The sequence below is a fragment of the Malus domestica genome, chromosome 16 (genome assembly GCF_042453785.1).
Source record: "Malus domestica chromosome 16, GDT2T_hap1".
NCBI lineage: Eukaryota > Viridiplantae > Streptophyta > Magnoliopsida > Rosales > Rosaceae > Malus > Malus domestica.
The window spans coordinates 735,272-758,356 of record NC_091676.1 but is presented as its reverse complement, the minus strand read 5'-3'; the positions used below and the strand labels follow the sequence as shown (position 1 = coordinate 758,356).

Below are 23,085 nucleotides of genomic sequence, written 5' to 3'. Positions count from 1 at the left end.
TTTTCTTTGGTGCATTTTAAATTATTAATATATTGCATCATCCCATTCCAATTCCCATGCTGAGTATTTTACTTTTTTTTAGCGTAATGCTTGGTAAACCAAAATATTAAATTAAATTTGCAAACTAAATTATATGTCATTAATAGAAAATAAACACGTTAATTAACAATTATGTAATAATTCAATAATTGACAACCACATCATTTGATTTAAAAAAATTTAATCTTCCTAACATTGCCTATTTTTTAGAAAGACATAATTTTGTGCTGTGTCTTAAAATGATGCCAACCCATTTAAAAGAGGGGACCTAGCATTTTCATCTACTTCCATTCAATCATATGATTCAACTTGCCCATATCATAAAGCATATTCGTCTTCCAATACCATGGTACTGAAAAGAAAAAAGAAAAGGAAGGAGGACGTCCAATAAATGTTGTACCAAAGGGTTATGCTACTCAGAAGGAAACAAAATTAGATAAAGTCGTACAACGTCATATATAAAACACATTTCTCGATCGATTTTATGTTATTCTATAGGAGGCCAAAACTTCTCTAATTAGACAACAATGCAAAAATTTATCTTTATTTAGATCATGATAAGCGTGTCATGCCAAAGTAGATTGTAATATAATTAGGGAAAAGAAATACGCCAATTTTGACTTTAATTTTTTTAATTTGCTTAACAAATGTGAGAATTGGTTTTATTGGGTTGGGGAAAGTGGATTTTATCATGGAAGGAAGAGGATTCTATTCTTTTTTTTGGAGATTTCAGAAATTCTGTGATCATGGTCGTTAATCGTATATCGTGTCATCAGAAATGATTTAAAATTTAAAATTAAACAGAAATAATATTAACGAAAAATGATCACACGATATAAGAGAAACGGGTACGTCGAATCCTTTTCCAAGCATGCAAAATTTGTAATTGAGTTAGGGTTAGGGGAGCATGGCCATCCCGAGGAGAAGTTTTTCGCAAGGACCAACCACCCCTCTGCCCTTCCTGCCCTCGCCAAGTACAGCATACAACATAACAACTCATCCCCAACACCAGTACTCTGGACTTAGGATCCTTTATCCCATCGCATTTGCAAACAATAAGGGCAAAAACGTCTTTCCGAATCTGAATACTTTTCAGTTTTTCTACCACGTGCACGTGGTATGATTTATACATATTTGACTTCGGAAAATAAAAGAGACTGTCGAGTGTCGAGGGGAATATAAAAAGACAGAAATATTAGAGAGAAAGACAAATAAACAATGATTTATTTTCTTCCTTTTGTTATTTGGGTCGATAAAATGGAAATAATAATAACTTCATGGATTTTTGATATCATGACGACGTTCAGAACCAGGAATTGGAAATCATGAGAGAGAAAGAAAAAGGTCAAGGCGAAGCAGTTGTAGCATCCTCCCTATTGGTTTGGTACAGGGGCAAAGAGTTAGAGAGAAGAAGGGTAAAAAAAATAAAAAATAAAAGATCCATCAGAATTTCAGAAGCTCGTGAGTGAGTGTGATACGTTATTAGAGAGAGAGTTTTTTGTATTTTCAATTTTCATTCCAAATGTTTTACATTTAGATAAAAAATACGTTTATTAAAAAGGTAAAATAAAATTTTTGAAATTTCAATAACTTTTTTCCTTTCAAATTATATTTATTAATATTTGCGTTGGCAGTGGGTGCAAGGAAGGTGTACAAGAGATAAACAGAAGGCGCAGGCAGCAGGAGGAGAGAGAGAGAGGGGTAAATATAGAATAGTAAAAAGTACGGTTAGCAGGTGAGGCAGGGCAGGCAGGCTAGGGAAATACTAGCAATTGCAGCAATAGCAAATAGGTATTATCAGACTCTTTAAGGAATTTACAGAGCTTCTCAGCTCGTCTTATCGTTTTCTCGTGATCTCTCTCTCTCTCTCTTGTTTCTCTCTCCTCTCTGAGATAGGCTTTAAAGTCGTCCTTTTTTAAATGCCCTCTTAGTGTCTGCAGTGACCAACACACACTTTCAACGGGTTTAAAACTTTTTAAGAGGAGAAAACAATACCAGGACGACGCCGTTTCGTTCTGGTGGTTGAGGGTGTGAAGGTTGTAAGCAGTTTATCAAGGGATCTGGGGAAGATCCAGGTTGGTGGGAGAAAAAAATGACTACAAGTAGTTGCAGTGCAAGAAACGGCGCCGTCAGGCAGTATGTGAGATCAAAGGTGCCTCGTTTGAGATGGACTCCTGAGCTTCATCGTTGCTTTCTTCAGGCCATTGAAAGGCTTGGAGGCCATAAAAGTAAGTAACTGCAAAACCCCACTTTCTATTTTTGTTTGCTCTTTAGAAGTTTTTTAATTATTTTTTGTATAATTTTTTCTTTTCTCTCTAGCAGAAGCTACTCCAAAACTTGTTCTTCAGTTGATGGATGTCAAAGGGCTCACCATTTCTCATGTCAAAAGCCATCTCCAGGTATTTTGCTTTTTTTCTCGAGCTTTTTTAAGTGCTTTTGTTTGTCTAATAGGTTAAAATTTCATTTGCTTTCACGCTTTTTATCCTATCTATATGATAATTTGTTCCCATCTTCTTTTAATCATCAGATGTATAGAAGCATGAGAGGCGATCCGATTATAAGACAAGGTAAATATCCATCGATTTATTTTTGCCGATTTATTGTAAAGTTTTCATCTTTTCTCATACCCTTAATTTATTTCGGCTGATTTTTTGCCAAAGTTTTCATCTTTCCACATACCCATTCATTTATTTCGGCCGATTTCTTATAAAAGTTTTCGTCTTGTAACATTTTCATGTATGAGTCTTGACTGTCCATTTGTTTGCCAGTAATGGGTTCTGCCCAGAGCTAGAGTTGCAGAGTTATGAACTCCGTTGATGGCATAAATTTATGAAATATGAGGACTCAACTGCAACTGCAGCATCACCTCATTTATTATGTATTCCCCCCTTTAACAATACATATTTATTGTTCGTAGTCGACATTTAGTGGATGCCCCAAATAGGTCACACCAAAACGTGATCATTTCTTCTTTCCGATCTTCTAGTATTGGCAGTTCGCATAAACTGGAAACTTTGTCCAAAAGAACCTATTTATTACTCTCTTTAGGTTTTATTGCTAATAATATATATATATATATCTCTTTTTAATATTTATTTTATAAAATGGCAGATAGGGTGCAAACAAGAAAACTGCATTCGTTTGAAGAGGCTGAGGATGATGGGTGTGTTGAAGAAGTAAATGGTTTGAGCTTTTACCCATCTTCCAAACCCACCAGAGAATCGGATTCCCAGGTCATCTGCAATCCCCGCCGTTCAAAAAGGTTAGGCTACACCTGCACTTGCAGCACCAGCTACAAATTTTTACTCTGCAGGAACAGCTATATATTATTATATCCACTATTTTAGTTGTTCTTTGGTTTCTTTTGGGGTGTAAACTGTAAAGACCTATTCAAATGTCATAATAAAGCAAAAGTTCTACAGTGCCTTGTTATTTTATATATTAGGATTTTCAGCCGTTAAATCTGAAGTCACTAAATTCTTGAGCAAGAGGCGAAAAATCCTGATGTATAGAATCCCGCGGAACATACTAGAAAATCCCGAAATAAAGATGGTGTGATCAGAAACAAACAAAAAGGCATTTGCATGATGTCTTTGCTTTTTTTTTTTCCCTGAAAGTTGCTTTCTTGTTCCTTGATGCATGTTCCTTCTTTTTGTTTGTTTCTTTTCTATGACTTATCAGAGCTAGAACCGAGACGATGGGTTCAAACATCTCAGAGGGTTTGCAGCAGCAGCAATGCAGCAAAGGTGGAATATATGAGACAGTGTCAAATCCGTACTCTTTTGATGATTACGTGCTGGCATTGGGAATAAAGGAGAACCCTCACCCATCAGCCTTCAAAATTGCTTTGCAAGAATCTGATTTCTTGAAGGTTCTCTCCTTCCCTCTCTCTCTCTCTACCAACTGCATTTAAGTATTTTATGTTAATTGAAGAAGTTTGAGTGCAATGTTGGTATTTGCTTTTTCTGGTTTCACCCAGGAAATCGAGACGGAATAGGATATTCTCCTCTTTCCTCTCATCTTATTTGAACGGTTACGATTAAATTACATTAACATCTGTGTCGACTTCTTTATAAAGATGAGAAAGTGGAAAGAGAGGACAGTAGAAAATTTGAAGGGGTGAGAATCCCATTCCTTTCTAAACATGCCTGGCATGCCGGCATGGATGGAATAATGTGCATGCTTTTTTTATTTTTTAAGTCAAGTTGCGTCACCTCTTTGCCTAAACCGTTCTCAACTCTTCGAAAGTGTTGAGTAGACTAGTCCCCTTCTTTATTTTATTGAAAATCTTCTTTGTTTCCTTCCGTGCACAGGAGAAAACAAGTGTGCGAAAATAATTTTCCGTTCTTAGACCTAACTAATTTACATAACGCATCAGAATTCTTCAATAAAAATCTCTAGTTTTTTGTGTCAACTTCATTTTTTTCTACCTTGTTTAATGAGTTATTTGAAAAAGTGGTTGGGGCGCAGCATTTGGAATACAGTGGTTTGGCATTGCAAATAAATGATTCCATTCTGCCCTATTTAATTTCAAGGTCCACCTATTCTTCATGCTTTGTTGTCTACATGAACTACATTCTAAAAATTTGTTGTTCAAGTCTCCGGTTTTGCCTGCAAAAACTCTTACATTCTGTGGTCCAATTCTGATTCGTATAAATACGGGACCCCTCCCCCCTCCCCCCTCCCCCTCTCTTCATCAGCAATTTCAAATTATTAAAACGTCCTTCTACCCTTTCAGAGAGAGAGTTAAGTGCACCTTATCGGGGTGCCAGAATGTCATCTCGGACTATCTACAGAGAGACTTTAAGTGTACTTTATCGGGATACTACAGTGTCATCTCAGACTAATAATACAACGTTAAATGAGTGGTGAAAACACACAAGACAACATTGTAATATTAGCTAGCGTCTTGAGGGACGGATGTAAGTCCTTCCGGTTCAGACTTCGTCTTATTGAATCATATATTTCATATTCATGGAGCATTGTTGTATTTCTTTGAAAATTAAATGTGCCCTACTGACATGGTGTTTAATTAATTGTCCTTCCCTCCAGGTTGCCACCTTACCAGAGGCAGGAGGAGCACACGTCGAAGACCATCATGAAGCTGGCCAATGTGAACTATCACTGTCACTCTCGTTACATCAGCCCTCCTCCCACAAGAGTAATGCTTCTTCAAGTGACTTCAGTGGTGCAATCTCATCGTCATACTCTAGGCCTAACTCCAAAGACTGCTCCGCTTCTTCTTCCGGGAATCGGAATCTTAATCTGAATCTTTCGATTGCTCTCTGCGGTAACTGATGCTGCTGTAAAAAGGAAAATCATCTGTTTTAGGCTAGTGGATTTCTTCCCGCACTCACCCCACATCTTGTTAGTTCTTTTACTGTTGTTGTAGTTAAGTTATCGATTAGGTCTTCGGGTGGTTTACTAGTCATTTGAGTTCCACTTTTCGTTTTAGAACCGCAAAGCATATATATCTTTGTTATGAGCTCTGAATTTTTATTTACGATGGAGTGTTTACCCGTCTGGACGGAGGAGTAGAACAAAGAATGTATCTTTGACAGCAGACACCAGGCCAAAAACATTTGTACAATTAGAACAAATAAGCTGCATTTGGAACGTTCATCTCTTTTCAGTCCCTCCTGTCATTCAATAATCCAATTCGTCTTGGTTGAATCGAAGAAAACAGAAATGAATTTGTACCCGATGTTTTCGTCTTCTTTTTAGTTGTCGCTTGGTTTTGTTCGATTCAAATGTCAGTGCATTAAGAGAAAAGTAGTGTAAAATTTGTTTTTCGATGGAAAATGTTGAACTATATGAGCGAAGAAAATTACCCTGTCGGCCTACTCCATCGACACCGGCGTCGCCTCTAGATCGTCTCTTTCATGGAGCTCAATTGCAATTGCCCAAATATCTGGTTTGTAAGTAAAGGGTGTGCCTAAGAACTCGTAAATCAAAGTACATGTACCGATATGGGGACAAGAAGGTCGTAGCAAGATCTGTTTCGAGGTCTGTTGGACCCATTGGTACGCGGGTGGTATTTGTAAGTTAACTTCTAGCTTTATGGGCCGGGTCAGGTCGTTCAAACATTAATGCGTTTGTTATTCTAGCTTTAAAATTCAAACTCGAGTGCATAAATAAAACATTATCAGCTCTAGTGAATAGCCAATGTGACTAAATACCAATGTCTGCAACAATATGAATTATGACGGATCTTTTAAAACTCGAAAACAAGAACGAATCCGGGTGGTATTTGTGGGTTAACTTCTAGCTTTATGGGCCGAGTCTGGTCATTCAAACATTAATGCGTTTGTTATTCTACTTTAAAATTCAAACTCGAGTGCATAAATAAAGCACCATCAGCTCTACCGAATAGCCAATATGACTAAATACCAATGTCTGCAACAATATGAATTAAGACGGATCCTTTAAAACTCGAAAACAAGAACAAATACATGAAGAACGAAGAAAAGAAAGACCTGCCACAGAAAAGCGAAACACAAAACTGGGGTGACTGTTAGGGTACAACAAACAGCTGAATCGGTTGGATCGAATTTTGTAACATATCTAACATCAGCTACAGACCTCCCATTTTTATCATCACTATCAGAGAACTTTACAACTCCCGCCCGCAGGGTATTGTTGGATGTCATGAAACTTTTTAATCCTTCTTACTGCTTTTTCCCCTTCGTTTTTGTATCGGAAACCAGTGCCTTGATGCATAGTTTCGGCTTTGCATTAACAATGTATCGAGGAAGAACTGATACAGCAACCACTAACGACTCTTTGGGTACACCAGAAAGGGGTAGTAGCTCAAGAAGAACACAGAGCTGAAAATTTTGGTCGAATAGTTAGAATGAGCATAAGAATAACATGCCAATTTAAGAAAATGCAGAGGGAATTCTCACTTCCGGAGATTTGAGGTCCACCACCGAATCTGATAGAACACCCTTGACAGCAGTAGCCACTGCGGCAAAGCATTTGTCACGGTCCAACATATCAATTGCATTTGAAGATTCTTTGGGAATATTCAGTTCTGTCTCTATCCCTCTTCTATTATATGCAATTGCAAACTACAAAATCATGTAGAAATTTCATTTGCACATCAAAATATTATAACTCCTATAAAATAATTAATCCCTTTCAATGGTTGCTGAAAAAAGTAACGATGAAACTATTGTTATGAAGTGATAACGGATTTGACTTCTACCTTTATGGGCCGCACAAGCTTCTGATTATCGTTCACGAATTGAAGAACAAGCCTTGATACAACTTCATGCAGTTCCTTCTCTTTCAAACTACAAGTAGCTTGGATAGGGAAAATGCGATTACACCAACTGCACCAAAGAACTCCCAATTAGTGTTCATAATGGGGGAAAAAGGATCATATATATTACTGGACCCTTCATATGGAAATGCAAATGAATACTGAGTGCAAAAACATTGAAGAGCTGCGGCACAACCTCAAAGTGGGCTATAGGGAACAACTAGAAGCCCTCATCCTCAAAACAAAGAATGCTTTAGCATAAATTATAAAAGCTTTGAAACAGAAAATCTGTCAGAAGAAAGTAAATTATCTACTCACAGTGGTGAACCAACACTCTTGGATTCCACAGCCTGAATAATTTTCGATACAGTATCAACAACGTCAGGAGAAGTGTTTCTGCGGAAAGTAAAGAGAAGCAGACCACTCTTTGTCAACTTAACCAGCGAAAGAAGTGGACTTGCATCTCCTTCCGCATCGACCTTTGCAGGAGACAAACGAGGAGTACGCTCCTGAAGATCATCTGCCAACAGCATTACAATAACAAACAAGTCATATCACAACAAATACAGAAAGTCAGAACCTAATACTAATAGCACAACATATGCAAGTGATACCACGAGCGTCCTCAGAGTTAGCAGTAGCAGCATCTTTGCTTTCCCCGCCGCCATTGCAGCACTCGCTATCGATATCCTCTTTCGAAAGCTTCCTTCTTTTCGAACTGGTATTGTCCTCTGAGCTGCAACTATTAAAGCACTGAACATACTGAAAACATAAACATACAAAAACCCCAAAATTGTGATCACAATTAAAAAGTTCACATCCATAAATAAATAATAAATCAATCACATTTGCAGTAAACAAGTTGGTAATTTCAAAGGCATAAAAGAAGGGATTTTACCTTTGCAAGGAGGGAAATTGCTTCTTTTGTGGCGCTTTTCTCCCTCTCTGATCAAAATTAATCACAGCAGAAACACAAAGAAACAAACTTTCTATCAGAATCGTTGGTTCTTTGTTAAATTAGGGGTCATAAATTTGAAAGAGGAAGAAGAGGAGAGTGACAGACTGATGGGGCAGGTAATGAGGAAGCCGGAGTGGGAGCGTTGGAGAAGAGAAGAAGGGGCGTTGTAGTCGAAGCGAGGGATGCTGATTACAGTCGAGTGTTGCTCCCATGGCGCCATCTCCTCTTTCCTAGTCGACTCCATCTCTTTCTCTCTTTCTACTTCCGCCGCCGCCGCCTCCACCGGTATCGCCATTCTTTCGAGCCTTCAGAGAAAGGACACACACTTCTTTAGTTCGACAGAATTTCCAAGTTTGTACTTTTAAATTTCTTATATTGTATGTGACTGTGTTACCTAAATTGAAATTCAAAATAATTCTTTATTTCTTTTTTTTTTCTAATCCTAAAACCCTCAAGTATTTTATGTTCCGAAATTTCTATTATCGGGTTTTCTAAGATTTCCTACGTGCTCGTAAAAGGAAATGTTATTAAATGGGAACATAAAATCCTCTTTTGTTCATCGTAAAGTGCATGTTTCGAGACACATTGGTTTTTATTTGAGTGTTGTTCCTTTCACTTATTTTGGGTACCCATTTTTCGTGGTAAGTTAAGGAGAATTCACTTTCAAGCTTTGATTGACAAGGCTAAAGCCCACCTCTCTTGTTGGAAAGGAAAACTTTTCTCAATGGCTGGACGATTTCAATTAGTGCATTCTGTTTATCAAAGTTTGTTCCTCCATAATTTCTTAGTTTATCAATTGCCATCTTGCCTTTTTAAAACATATTTCTGCTTGCGCAAGGAATTTTTTTTGGTCAAGGGATTTAGCTTCCCAGAAGTTGGTAACTGTTGATTGGAGTATGGTGTGTGGACCTAAAAATGAAGGTGGGCTTGGTTTTCATGATTTAGCTTCCTTGAACTTGATGGCTTTGCTTAGTTTTGGATGGAATGCTTTACAATCCTCTTCTCTGTGGGGTTCTTTTGCTCGTCAGCGTTTTCCTCTTTCACCTTCCAAAAAACTAAATATCTATTTATGGTCTTCTGTGTGGCATGGTTTGAAGCGTGCTTTGCCTATTCTGAATAATAATAGTCGTTGGATTATTGGTGATGGGAGGTCCGTTTCCTTTTGGTTTGACAAATGGTTGGAAAACCCATTTATTAGCCCTTGTTTATCTTCGGTCATTTCACCTAAGGTTCTTCCTCGGATTTCAGATGTTATTGAAGCACAAAGTTGGTCTTTCCCATATTATTTTATAAATTTATTCCCTTATGTGGTGCAACAAATTTTATGTCTACCTTTTCCCTTAAATGTCGAGGATGGTAAATTGATTTCGGAGCCCTCACCTACTAGGAAGTTTTCCTTTTCTTCTGGTTATCAACTTATTCGAAGGAAACATAGTGATTGTGCTTGGGCTAAGGTTATTTGGCAGCATTTTATTCCACCACGGCTAACTATTTTGGCTTGGCGGTTTTTTCATGATAAACTGCCTATCGAGGGTGCGCTTCAACGACGTGGTATTTCTTTGGTATCCATTTGTTGTTTATGTCATAATTTTGAAGAATTTACTACTCATTTTTTCTTCGGCTGTCGGATATCTAGGCAACTTTTGAGGTGGTTAGCATGCCATTTTGGTACCTCTTTGTCTCTTTCAAAATTTTTGGATGTTTTTTGGGATATCTATATGCATAAGCCCTTTTCCCAACCATTGAACAATCTCTGGATTTTTCGGATCTGTATACTATTGTGGCTATTTGGAAGGCTCAAAATAAGTTTATTTTTTTAAGGCCGACCACTCTGTTTTCATCGTCTTTGCATGTTTATCAATTATGTGATTGTTCATGGTGGAAAGTTTATTCGTGGTTACTCTCAAGGTTTTGATACTCGAATCATCTCTTCGATGGGGATCTGACCTATCTCTTGCAAGGCGCCTACTATTTTTCCTGTCCTTTGGTCTCCTCCTTGGTTTCCTTGGATTAAACTTAATACATATGGTTTATCTAAAGGAAATCCTGATCCTGCTGCTTGTGGAGGAGTTTTCAGGAATTGTCATGGTCATTTTCTTGGTGGTTTTTGCCAATGAATTGGTTATCGCAATTCTTTTTTTTGCAAAATTATATGCAATTATTATTGGTGTAAAGTTTGTATATCAGCTGGATTAGCATTGTCTTTGGTTGGAAAGTCACAGCTTTGGTGTTATTTCTGCTCTTCAATCGTTTGATTTTGATCCTCCATGGCCTCTTCGTACCCAATGGTCTATTTGTTTGGACCGCATTCGGAAAATGACTTTCTACTTATCTCAAATATATCGGGAAGGAAATTTTGGTGCGAACAATTTTGCTAACATGGGCTTGTCTTCTCCAACTTAAACTTGGCATGATTCTCCTCTGCCAGCGGCTCGTGCTGCATTGTTTTCGGACTATGTTGGCTTGCCTGGCTATTGCTTCACAAATTAATGTTCATTTTGGCATCCAGGTTTGTCTCACTCTTTTTTTCCCCTAACTTTGTGGTGTTGCTCAACTTGTTTTGCAGGTTTAGACATTTAGGTTTGGTTTTAGAGGGGTTAGGTTTCATGCCCCTCCTCTTTTCTTTGTATCTCTCTTGTTTTCGTTTCTAGAAGGATATGGTTTATGTCCCCCTTCTTTTTTGTGTATTGTTTTTGTTATCTCTGTTTATGAGGGGTAAGGTTTATGTCCCCCCTGTGGATAAAAATGAAACGACTTCTAGAAACTATATAGAGTAACAGGACTCGTTTGGATTTGCTTTTAAAATAACTGAAAGCACTTTTGATAAAAATATTTTTGGAAACAATTCTTAGTAAAAATTTGAGTAAATTCCGGAAAAGCACTTAAAGTGCTTCCTGGAAGAAGCACATAACTGGTGCTTATTGTAGAAAGCACTTGAAGTGCTTTTGGAAATCAAAAACATTTTTTCTAAAAGCTTTTTTAATTGAGTGACTAGGGCTCGTTTGGACGTACTTTTAAAATGACTACAAGTGCTTTTAGTCATTTTAAAAACACGTCTAAACAAGCCATAGTCACTCAACTAATGTAGCAATGGTTCCTTAACTTTAATTTAATTGAAGTAATGTTCTCTTAACTAAAAATCAATGATCATTAGTTCCTTAACTCATCAAAATGTGCAGCTATAGTCTTTTTCATCAACTACGTCAAAACTTCCGTCAAAATGAGTTATGTTAGAAAGACCATTGCTACAATTAGGTTAAAGTTGAGGGACTATTGCCACAATTTTCTCATTTAGTTTTCCTTATATGACCCCAGATTCAACCTCATATGCATAATATGCATGGTACATGAGTCATTTTGAAGAAGTTCTAACAAAGTTAACAAAAAAATATCATAACTACACGTTTTAATGAGTTAAAAGGATAAATGATTACAAATTTTTAGTTGATGAACTATTACTTCAATTGGGTTAAAGTTAAAGAATCATTGCTGTAATTTCCCCATTAGATAACTTTAGGTCTATAACAGGACTTTCTTGGGTACTCAATAGTACCGATATTTTAACTGTTAGATATTCTTTAAAATTAAAAACCAAAATCTAATGGATAAAACATTAAGGGTACCTGATCCTCCGGGCCACCCAAGAATTTTAGAATTTTTGTTAAATAGCCTCTAACATTTTTTTTCCACACAAAATATATAGTGTCGACAATAGTATGTTTTCACAAAACTTGAGAGCTCTTATATTTATTAATTCACCATTTACCACTTTTGTGGGGCTCTATAATTTACTTCTTTTCAATATTTACCATTGACTATATAAACTAACACAAATCCTGGCACCAACCCCCTCCCCTCCATAAGTCCTTCGTTATGACCAAACTGTGCAGTGAAGGAAGGTGTCCTTTCTTGTTTTCTATCCCCCCGCGGCTGCCCAGAACGAAGGTATCACGACCGGTATCGGACCGAAGAAGCTAATCACATTTTCATTTGAATCTGCCGATGGATATGTATTAGAAACTCGATATAGGAGAGGCCATTCAAATTTTTATCTTCGACGATATACGAGAAGAAGAGCATCCCTGGGAAAGTAGAATACAAGAGTTAATACATAAACCCGTAACTTTTATGTAACACAATTATTACACAGCACAACAACGCACTGACCTGATGGATCTCCTTTCTTGCATAATTTCATGCTGCAAGAACATAATCGAGGAATTGATTAGACTTGCATCGAATCAACACGATGTATGATTGAGAAAGTAACAGAAAAACAAAAGGTTACCGGAGGTAGGAACATCTTTGGCGTCGAATCTCATTTACCATGTCATTTAGCTTAGCTGAAAATGGATTATCGTACTGCTGCAGCACAAACTGTGTATGCGAGAATATTAGCGACCGGATGATATTTATACTGGGAAATAAACTGAGAATTAACTTTGCCAATATGCAAGTCGGTCAGTAGTTAGGCATCATATTGGACAGACATTGTGTATAAGAATGATTTGGCTTAACATGTACCTGAGCAGGAATTTCATCAACTGAAGAAATACCGAACAACTTCTTCAAGATATCTGGATCTACCGAGCTGCCAATATATATTAGACAATCCTCTCCATTCTCAAGAAGATAAATTCCCTCATCGCTGATATGCTCACTAGAAAGTGGAATTGCAGGAGGAACAATTGATCCATCCGTCTGTCAATTAACAGAAATCCATTGGTTTTAGGATCAATAACTTGAAAGCGAGCACATTTCTAGCATTGGTTTGTGTCTCAGAGAGAGAGAGAGAGAGCAGAGCAAGGGAAAAATCAAACTTAAGTAATGGTAAAACCTTTCGGACCTTGGAAATTAAATCATGGATTGCCACCATTCGAGGATACACAAGTGCTATTGCTAAAGGAGTAGAAACAGAGGACACATAATTGATCCAGTAGGATCGTTCATCTAATTTCCCTTCAGCTCGCAATCCCGTGCTTTTAGTTAGTGCTGAAAAAGAAAAAAAAAATTAAACAGAATTATTAAAACATGTACGAATGTCATACCTCAATGACTGCTAATATGCTTATCGGAAGAGTCATGCATAACATAGTCCATGCATTGGGGCATAACAAAATTCTGATTTTATTTATTTGGAGGGAGAAAGCACATTTAGCTTCACAAATACAACTAGTATAAGTTTTATAACTTAAAGGCATAGAAGAAGATACCAAGGATGTATAACGGTAGGAGCTTAAGTGTTTCCGGAAGAACAAGTTGTCCAGATGATGAAACTGTAGCACAAAATTTCCTATAAGAACACAGAATACCAATGCAACGGTCAGTCAGTCTTTCACGGACTTGCATGAGCGGGCGAGAAGGAATTTCAATTGCAGCTGCAGAAAGAAAATTCGACAGTATATTGTGAGTATCATTTCCCCACATCAAAGATAACTAAAGTGCCATGGAAGCGATGAAAAAAAAGGGACTTCTGGTACTAGAGCGTGAGTGCACAAAGAAAGTGAATGAGAAAATTGCATGGTACAAAGGTAAAAAACAAGATTGTGAAAAAAGGTGTAACCAAATACCTTGTTTCAATATACAAGCGAACTGGGTATCCAAGTCAGCTGTACGGAAAAGATTATTCAGTATACTTGTACATGGCAGAGCTAACGTTGTAACTCGAATTCTTCTTTGACCGTACACAGTGGTGTATAGAAGCGCACACTGGACAATGGACAAGACAAAGTAATTAGAAGGAAAATAAGAGTCATTTTCTTCAACATTAACAGGAATTATGGGAAGCTCCACAGCATCAAAATGGGGAGATATTGGACCAGATATTCCAAGAAACTTAGAAAGTAAAACTAGTTAGTACCTGAAACACACATTCTGAGCCATCCTGCAACTTATCATCATATTTTATGGTTACCGTTATAGTTTTGTCACAGTCAATCTGCACAATAAAAGATTAGTTAAGGTTTCATAAATACTGGTATTCAAGCTAACAATATGATCAGCATTTATACGCAGTCCATGGTGGAGAAAAAAGACTCAAAGACCATCAAAAGTAGAACATGCAAACATAGGTGTGTGAATGTACATGATATGTGTGTTTGTGTTGTATAACTTACACTGGGTAGGTCAACGTCAGTAGGAACGCGCTTGCAGAAGTTCCCATGGTACTCTTGAACTTGGAGACCCTACAGTAGATCAGGAAAAACAATCACTTGCAGAACAGAGAAATTATAAGTAACCATTTGCTATCACACAAAAGGAAAAGACGAGAAAATGAACGTCAGCACTCCAAATAGGTTACCTGGCTGCATCTCACACGCATCACTGCCTCAAAACCTTGAGGCCGTGTGACATTCCATCTAAGGTCATTGTAGATCTTTGCAGAGTCAGCAACCGCAGAGAAAGGGTAATAATAATAGACCTGGAACAGAGTGGAAATGTGAGGTAAGTCGAGTCTGCAATGACAGAAATCATGAATAGTGCCGTTAATAAAATCCCAAATGGCTAAACAAAGAAAAAAATGGCAGGAACTATAACCCATATTTTATATAATATACTGCAAGAATAGACATTTTCCAGTACCTGGCCACCAGTGATTCTTGGGATGACAGACATAGAAGCTATGTCTATGTATACCTGGGTAGTTACAAAAATATCAACGCAGACCTGTAACATATAAAGACAAAGATCATTAGCATGAATAAGTAATCCCATCAACATCTATGTCTACAAATGCCAACCAATGACCATCAGCAGAATTCAGAATTATAACAAACTACTTATCAAATGCAAACAGAACACTAAACGTTTACCTGATACTCAGCAAGTTCCATAGCCATTGTTTCTAAAATCTTGTCAGCTGGTTGAAGTAATTTATGTACCTCCTGGTGAAGAGAGAGATTCACAAACATAGAGTATAATTCTGTTAGAAGTTAGGACAAATGAAGTACTCAAATAATATAGTTTTGCAGATCGCAGGATTTCAAGGTAGAACGAGAGATGGAAGAACATGTAGTTGGAGAAAATCAGTATATCATATATCAATACCTTCTCCCCCGCAGAGCTATTAGTTCTTCCTTCAGCCTCTCTAGCTGAAAGGGCTCCAATTCCAATTGATGGCAAGACTGTAGACAACATCTATCGTTTTTAGAATATACTCATAAGTCCATTTTAGAAACAGATTTAACTTCTAAAAACACTCTTTAGAGAGATGAACAAGATAAATATAGCATTGCTGTAACAAGCATGACAATGTTGTAAAAAGAAAGTCCATAAAACTAAAATTACACATGTCTCTGAACTTACCTGACTGAAATACCAAAAGTTTTCCTCCATTCCTTTTCATTGCCAAGAATGCAGCCTGAAAAATATAAACAAAATGGCAACACGTTAGAATGCAGGCTATAAACCCTTAGACATCAATCAATGTGATTATACAGTGTCCATTAAGCTGGTGATTTTAAAAACATAACAGTATAAAACACCGGAAAACCCAATTTAACAAGAACTCCAATTTTTTATTTTTTTACTCTCCCACACCATCTTTAACACTCACCCAGAAAAGCCAGAATAAACGCAAGAAGATATGAATACCATACCTTGACTGCGGCACCAAAAGCTGAGTCAGCTGTTTTATTATCTTGAAACATGGATGGGATGCTTTCCAAAAGTAGTTCTAAATGTTGACGGCACTGGATACATGTCAAAAACAACCAAAGGCTTAACAAAAAATCATTTGGACATTTGTCAAACAAGTAATGGTTTGACGTATCTGGGGTTGCTAAGAAATTGCCCTACACATATCAACAGCTTTACTAGAGAACACAAACAAAACTGAAGTCTAAATCTAACCTCAGAAATCTGTACAATTACATCAGTCTGCAGAGGAGTATAAACATCTTGTACATCAGGAACAATGAGCATCAGTGGCTGCAAAACATATCAAATATAAAATCAGTGAGCAATCTTCTATCGAAATGAATGTTTTAGTGTTGTTGAGTAAACAGGGAAATGATCAAATGTATTAACCATAACCGTAACATGGTTTAAATGGAGTACAATCCTTATAACAACAGGAAACCATATATTCTCAGAACCATACTTAGGACATGCTTTTAATGCCGTATATTGAAACAAGGTTTCTCCCAACAAAGAGAAACCACCTATTTTGAATGACAGCACAATTGAAAGGGGTATACTTTCATGCCATAGACCAGGATGAGAAATGATGAGATAATGAAGCAAATGCAATTTTTAAATTCATTGCAGAAGAGAGCATGAGTTACAAAGTAATATTTTGACCTGCTGTAATGAACGTTTCAAATTGTAAAAATGAATTGTAGTGTCAAATGTTGCAATTCCCACCATAGTCCTAGGGCCTTCCTGAAATAGTAGAATCATCAATTACATCAGTCGCTAAAAACCTTAATCCAATAAGCAGGTTCTTGTAAGAACTTAAAAAACCTGACATACTCTAAAACCAAGGTGACAAGTATATGTCAAATTTTATATAAGCAGGTGCAATTACATGCTTTAGCATACTGAAAATAGGCATAAAACTTACAGGAAGATCAGAAATAACTTGACTGATTGCACTGCATGCCGCCGCAGTTGCTCCAGTTTGCATAGCAATCATAGATACATCAATAAGGAAGAAATACACAGCCAGCATTGGATCACGCACCTGGAACATGATAATTAATTTTGAATCTAAATGAAACAGAAAAGAAACAACATTAACCAAACATGAAGCTGCATAAAGCTGGGAAATCTCATGAACCAACTAACCATGTACTCTTTTGAAGCAACAAATTCAACCATTCCTTTACAAAGCTCGGGCCTATCGTCAGCATCTCTACGCCTACCATCTGGACCAAGATTGCAGTGGTAATCACGGGGCGTCTCATCACTAAATCCTGCAAATTAAACAAGTGCATGTCGTAAAATCCCCATGTTATCAATACCAATGAAAAAAAAACTTCAACATGGAAAAACAAGGACAACTATCCTAAATTAAGGAATAACATAAATGTAAAACTTTGGGAGATGTGAGAAGTGAAGATGACAGAAATGGCTGATAGTATCTTTCATAAAAGTAAGCATACACAAAGTTTAAAAGAAAGATAGTAGATACATAAAAAACTGGTGCAATCCTAAGTTGGACTAACCACACAAGCTACAGATGAACTTCCTGCCCTGATCAATGAACTTCATGGAAGGGTTTATGTAGCCTTTGCAACGAGAACAACGAACAGGACCACTTTCACCAAAATCCACAACCTATAACAAGAATAGTTTATCAAGAAGGACCAGGATGCAGACATGCATCTTTCAATTATCTAGTATGTGTACCCACAAATTTTGGAGCTTTTGACATGGACGATTAATACACTAAGATAAAATCCGCAAATAGCAAAGAGAAGCGGTGATCCCAAATTTTCGGTGATCCGTCAGATCTCGATTATGACTCACTGACCAACGCATGATAAACTGTTAAGTTACCATATTATTGAAAAAACAGTCTAAAGAATATTTATGCATTACTTGAATAGGCTCTTCGGATGGATGAGGAAGGGCCAAAGGTTGGAGCAGCAAAGCCAACTGCATGCCCGATGTCGCCAAAAGGTCAGCAGTGCATGGAACCTGTTAAAATAAAAGCGAAATATGTATATAAAAAATGCTGAGAATAATTGATTTTTCCTCACATAATCCAATGAATCACAATCTCAAACATCAAAATCAACTACTTGTTTGTAATTGTTGACTGCTCAGGTTGATACCTGATTAATGGTGCACCTCATATTGCGTGGACTGCAGTTCCCAGTGTCTCTGACAGTGTAATCACTTGTAGAAGGCTTCAGAAAAGTAACATTTAGTAATAGGTGAAAGATCATTAAACGCTAACACAGCGAGCACGTATAAAAAACACAAAATGATTCTTAAAGATCAATTAATGGCCAGAAAAGTTAACTAAATGAATACCGGAGGAGGGTTTGTTTGATTGCCCTGACGAGTTTCATACACAACCACTGAGGAACTTGGAATAGGTCGTGGTATTTGATTCGGATCAATCTTTGACGGTCCTGCCGCCGGAGCTCCAGTTTGCCCCACAGCATGTGATATGGCAGTCATGGATTGGTTTGGCAACGGTGGTGGCATGCCAAACATTCTTGGTGGTTGCACAGACGCTGAAGTTGGCGGCAGCTGCGGTGCCTAAAACAGTTGAAAACATTTCAGTCAGATTATTGAGTGGAGGAAAAAAAAAAAAAAACTTGCATACAATGTCTGAAAAAAAGTTTAAAGCTTTGAGCTTACTTGATTATGCATGGACCACGTTTGTGGAGGTTGAGAAACTGGTTGCGGCGGCTGCACGGGCGGACCTGGAGGCACTCTGCCCACTGAACTGCCCAATACAGAATGCATGGTTGGCGGAGGCTGAGGCTGATGATGAGGAGGCGGTGCCCGAGCTGCAGCCATTGTTGCCGAAGGTCCAGTCCCGCAAACAGGTGGAGGAAAACGGGGCCCGCCGAGAAAAACACCTGGTGGGGGTGCCGGCGGGAAAGCATTGGGAGGAGGCGGTCTGTTGCCAAGTGGTGAAGCTACAGGAGGCCCGGAAGACATTGACGGGCCCACGTACGGTGGAAACGAGGAGGGGGGTCCCACTGGAGGGGGACCCGGTAAAGGTCTGGACTGCGCAGTCCGAGAAAATGGGCCCGGCGGTGCTGACGGCGGTGGTTGGGAATGAGGTGAAGGTCTTGGGGCAGAGGTGGGCATCGAAGGCGGTCGATTGAGATTCAAATTGTGCAAATTGTCCGACAAAGAATCGGAATTTGGGGGAGGAATTATACGATTTGGGTTAGGGTTGTAATAAGGGGGCGGTGGACGATTACCGGGTCGGGGTGGCCCTGGAGCTGCCATTTGATCGCTCGAATTCAGACCAAAATCCCTAATCCGCTTTCGAATTCTTTATTGATTCTACTTCAATTTTCAATTCCGATCGATAATTACGATTAAATTCAGAAAATCGAACTGAAAAGGAAGGATTTTTTAGGGCAAGTGAGAAGAACCTTGGGGAGGAAGAAGCTCGAGAGACGATTAGGGTTTTTGATTTTACCGCTGTTAATTCCAACGGTTAAATTTTATCTCCGTTATTTCGCTTTCAGTTTTTTGTCTTGAGAGTAGGCCTGGCATTTTGAATCCGACCTGACTCGTTAAAATTAAAGTTTGGATAAATGCTTAACGGGTTATTTTGAATTAATCTGTAAAATTCGTTAACTTAACGAATTGGTTCAGATGATCCGTTAAATTAACGAATCAAGTTGAATCTGATCCAAACTCAATAAATTCGATCTGTTTACCGGTCTCGAGAGAGAGAATCATATAGGACATCGAAGAAAATCCAAAAGCTTTTGGAAGTTATGATGGACGGATCTTCGCACTTTTGTTTTGCAACATTTCTCGTGTTCCACACATAAAGTTTTGTAGGATTATGTATTCATTTTTACTTCTCAATTTTTGAATGTCTCGTCAACGTCAAGTAAATCGACGCGAAATCAATGGTAAAAGTTAACGAAATTGTATGCATGGTAAAAAATTAACAAAGTAGTATAAAATAGGAGTGTAATATCCACACATCCTATTTTACTTCTCATACATTTTTTTAATTTTCAGTTGTCGGATCATATGAATTGAAGAAGATCAACGAACAAAATTTATCAAGAAAGATGTGAGAAGTAAAATAAGATGTGTGGATAGCATATTCCATATAATAGGGGTGTGCTATCCACACACCTCTTTTTATTTCTTCCACACCCCTTTTTAATTTCTGTCATTTGATCTTCTTTAATTCATCTAATCCGACAACCGAAAATTAAAAGAATGTGAGAGAAGTAAAAATAGTGTGTGAATATCACACCTCCATATAATATACATCATTCGTACTCAGGATTCTATAAATGTATTAGCTTTAGCAGTAGGTGTACCAAACTCCCACAATTAAATTCTTCCTTAATTTAACCTCTTGTCAATCTAATTAACCCTCATCAATTAAATTCTCCCAGATTACGTATTAGTCACATGTTAATAAACGAATAATGGTTAGATTGCCAGTTAATAATACACTTTAATAGAGCTCCTTTTTATTTACGAGAGGGTTTAAATTTAAATCTTAATTTATTTCTCGCTTATTAGTAAAATATAATTGGATTAACTCCAAAAAAAAAAAAAAAAAAAAAAAAAAAAGTAACGGTCACACCGACCCCAGTTCTTATCAATCTATCTACATACTGGAATCGACCCTCATTCAACACTCCACTCACCAACCCACAGACTTTGACATTTCGTAATTTCTCACCAAACAATGCCCGGATCCCGAGCCACCTCCATTGATGCGGCCGCACCGGAGGCGTCTACCGGCGATGACGCGCCGCACATCGACCATTAACTCCTCCGCCTCCGACATGCCTGAATCCGTTGTCCTCATCCGCCGGTTTCTCTTATTTGTGGCGGTCTGTCTCTCCTGCCTGCTCCTCTACAACGACTCCAATGCCCTCCGATTTCTCCACCGTTTCTCTTCCTCTCCCTCCGCCTCCTTCTCCTCCTACCTTTCCCCTCTCGTGAGTTCCTTTACTTTAATCTTCTCACTCTCATTCATTTCTACCTTCAATTTTTTGCTTTTTTGTTTTCCGTAAAGAAATGATTTCTGCACACCCTTTTCTTCTCTCGACGCCCAAATCAAAGGAGTATCGAGGGACATAAGAAAATGGGTGTGCAGAAAAATGAGCATTGTGACATTGTTCTTCTCATATTTCTTTATTTTCTCGAGCTATTAAAAATGGGTGATTTGTGTTTTGATCAGTTATTGTTAATTTCCTTACAATTGTTACTGGGTGACTGACAAAAGTGTGAAAATTTAGATTAATGGCATAAAATTCATAGAAAGTTCGAAACTTTGTGTAGGTTAGCGAGGAACATAGGCTTGAAAAGGTTTTAAAGAATGCTACCATGGAAGACGGCACTGTGATTTTAACAACTTTGAATGAAGCATGGGCAGCTCCCGGCTCGATCCTCGATCTCTTTCTGGAGAGCTTTAGGATTGGAGTTGGAACTCATAGGCTATTGAACCATTTGGTGATCATTGCCTTGGATCAAAGGGCATTTGAGCGTTGTTTGGAGGTGCATAACCATTGCTTTGCTCTTGTCATTCAAGACTTTGATTTTCGTCAGGAGGCTTATTTTATGACCCCTCACTACTTGAAGATGATGTGGGCAAGGATCGATTTTCTGCGCTCTGTTCTTGAGATGGGCTACAATTTCGTTTTCACGGTAATCTCTTCTGCAACTTGAACTTGAAATTTCGTAATTTGGAACTTATTATGGCACAACCTGATTAGAAACTGTTAAGCTTGAATTACGAAGTTTGCATTAGTTTAAAAATTATATTTGAAACAACCTGATGAGAAACTTTTAGACTCGAATTACATTAGTTGAGGATACATTTGGTAGGGTTCTGCTCTAAATCTGTAATGGTTTCCCAATTCTGTTTTGATTCGATATTGATCTCGTCGTGCAGCCCCTTGGCGGATTTAAGAATTAATTGCAAAATACATTTGTAAGACTCAGTGCAGACTTGTTGGCGTGCTTTAATATGGTTCTTATTGATTGAAATCAAATTTTCTTTTCTTGAATGCCTTCCTGGTTGTTCTTTCCTCCTCCAGGATGCTGATATTATGTGGTTCAGGGATCCGTTTCCACAGTTTTATGAGGATGCAGATTTTCAGATTGCATGCGATAATTTCTTAGGCAACTCGGACGATTTACAGAACAGACCGAATGGAGGGTTTAACTATGTAAAGTCCAATAGCAGGTCAATAGCGTTCTACAAATTTTGGTATTCCTCGCGGGAAACCTACCCTGGGTTCCATGATCAGGATGTCCTCAATATTATTAAGTTTGATCCAACCACCTTTAGTATCGGACTGAAAATAAAATTTTTGGATACGGCTTACTTTGGTGGATTTTGTGAACCCAGTAAAGATTTGAATCAAGTTTGTACAATGCATGCAAATTGTTGTTATGGTCTAGATAGCAAGCTTCACGACCTTAGAATCATGGTTCGGAATTGGAAGCGATTTGTGTCCTTGCCGCCAGATTTGAAGAGAGATTTGATGTTACCATGGGGCGTTCCGCAGAACTGCAGGTAAGACAAGCACATAGAAATTTTGGTTGTCCTGATTTTTTAAAATGTGAAGTTATTGTTGCCTAAAATGTGAAGTTATTCATTCCTTTTCCATCATATTCTCGTATAATTCTTAATTTTGTGAATGTTCCTTCCAGCCTCGACTCTCTCCGTCACTCTGATGCACTGGAGAGCGATGCTCAACATGGTTCACAAGAATGATGGAGCTGTATGTAAGTTTTGAAGCCTTCTTGAATGACAGAAATTTGTGGAAGTGGTGCGAAGGGCGGGTTCGAAGGACCCGAGGCTCCTGAAGGAAGAGGTGATATCTTAAACCACACATATGATGTGGTGTGAAAATTCTTGTAGGGAAATTCGTAGACCATTTTTTTGTAGTAAACAATTTCAGAGGTTTAGGTTTAAGCATTGTTATCCGACTGGTAGCTTATTTTTGGTGTAGTTTCTGCCTCTTTTCGACGTCAGCGTTTTTTCTTTCAAATTTTAATTTGCAAAATGCTTCCATTAAAGGCTTTTTTAAGTTTCAATACCACAAGACCACGCGATAGAAAAATTTAATTAAGAACCAGTTCGGAGGTAATTTTGAAATGACTGAAAGTGTTTTTCGTGAGTGTTTTAGAATCAAATCTC

At 37.9% G+C, this 23,085-nt stretch overlaps 3 protein-coding genes and 1 pseudogene across 6 annotated transcripts; 2 read left to right on the top strand and 2 right to left on the bottom strand.

Moving 5' to 3' along the window:
• Nucleotides 1-1,427: 1,427 nt before the first annotated feature.
• Nucleotides 1,428-5,661, top strand: LOC103403457 (putative Myb family transcription factor At1g14600; annotated as a pseudogene). Its single transcript, XR_011577463.1, has 7 exons — nt 1,428-1,600; nt 1,674-2,267; nt 2,362-2,438; nt 2,567-2,606; nt 3,151-3,301; nt 3,723-3,910; nt 5,092-5,661. The product of XR_011577463.1 is annotated as a putative Myb family transcription factor At1g14600 (transcript).
• Nucleotides 5,662-6,329: 668 nt separating this feature from the next.
• LOC103403458 (uncharacterized) lies at nt 6,330-8,837 on the bottom strand. Of its 2 annotated transcripts, none has more exons than XM_008342304.4 (7): nt 8,367-8,837; nt 8,202-8,248; nt 7,918-8,065; nt 7,622-7,823; nt 7,247-7,373; nt 6,945-7,109; nt 6,330-6,866 (listed from the first exon to the last, which is right to left on the bottom strand). In XM_008342304.4, the coding sequence occupies exons 1-7, from the start codon at nt 8,554-8,556 to the stop codon at nt 6,708-6,710; spliced, it is 1,038 nt and encodes a 345-aa protein (XP_008340526.1). In that variant the 5' UTR covers nt 8,557-8,837; the 3' UTR covers nt 6,330-6,707. The 2 variants fall into 2 exon arrangements, with proteins under 2 accessions (XP_008340526.1, XP_008340527.1); XM_008342305.4 differs by having other exon boundaries at nt 7,918-8,056; nt 8,367-8,626.
• Nucleotides 8,838-11,980: 3,143 nt separating this feature from the next.
• On the bottom strand, nt 11,981-19,387 carry LOC103403460 (protein transport protein SEC24 C-like). Of its 2 annotated transcripts, none has more exons than XR_011577312.1 (24): nt 18,576-19,387; nt 18,243-18,473; nt 18,041-18,115; nt 17,805-17,903; nt 17,429-17,540; nt 17,049-17,176; nt 16,825-16,944; nt 16,563-16,643; nt 16,113-16,190; nt 15,860-15,952; nt 15,567-15,621; nt 15,309-15,385; nt 15,074-15,145; nt 14,844-14,927; nt 14,563-14,682; nt 14,378-14,446; nt 14,122-14,199; nt 13,832-13,970; nt 13,475-13,554; nt 13,108-13,253; nt 12,786-12,962; nt 12,550-12,638; nt 12,429-12,460; nt 11,981-12,343 (listed from the first exon to the last, which is right to left on the bottom strand). XR_011577312.1 is itself a non-coding variant. In XM_008342306.4 (24 exons), exons 1-24 carry the CDS (start codon nt 19,176-19,178, stop codon nt 12,240-12,242), a joined length of 3,027 nt encoding a protein of 1,008 aa, XP_008340528.1. In that variant the 5' UTR covers nt 19,179-19,387; the 3' UTR covers nt 11,981-12,239. The 2 variants fall into 2 exon arrangements, 1 of the variants encoding a protein (XP_008340528.1); XM_008342306.4 differs by having other exon boundaries at nt 13,475-13,639.
• A 1,164-nt stretch (nt 19,388-20,551) lies between these two features.
• LOC103403461 (uncharacterized protein At4g15970) lies at nt 20,552-22,914 on the top strand. Its single transcript, XM_008342308.4, has 4 exons — nt 20,552-20,875; nt 21,219-21,584; nt 21,977-22,458; nt 22,596-22,914. Exons 1-4 carry the CDS (start codon nt 20,648-20,650, stop codon nt 22,657-22,659), a joined length of 1,140 nt encoding a protein of 379 aa, XP_008340530.3. The 5' UTR covers nt 20,552-20,647; the 3' UTR covers nt 22,660-22,914.
• Nucleotides 22,915-23,085: the final 171 nt, after the last annotated feature.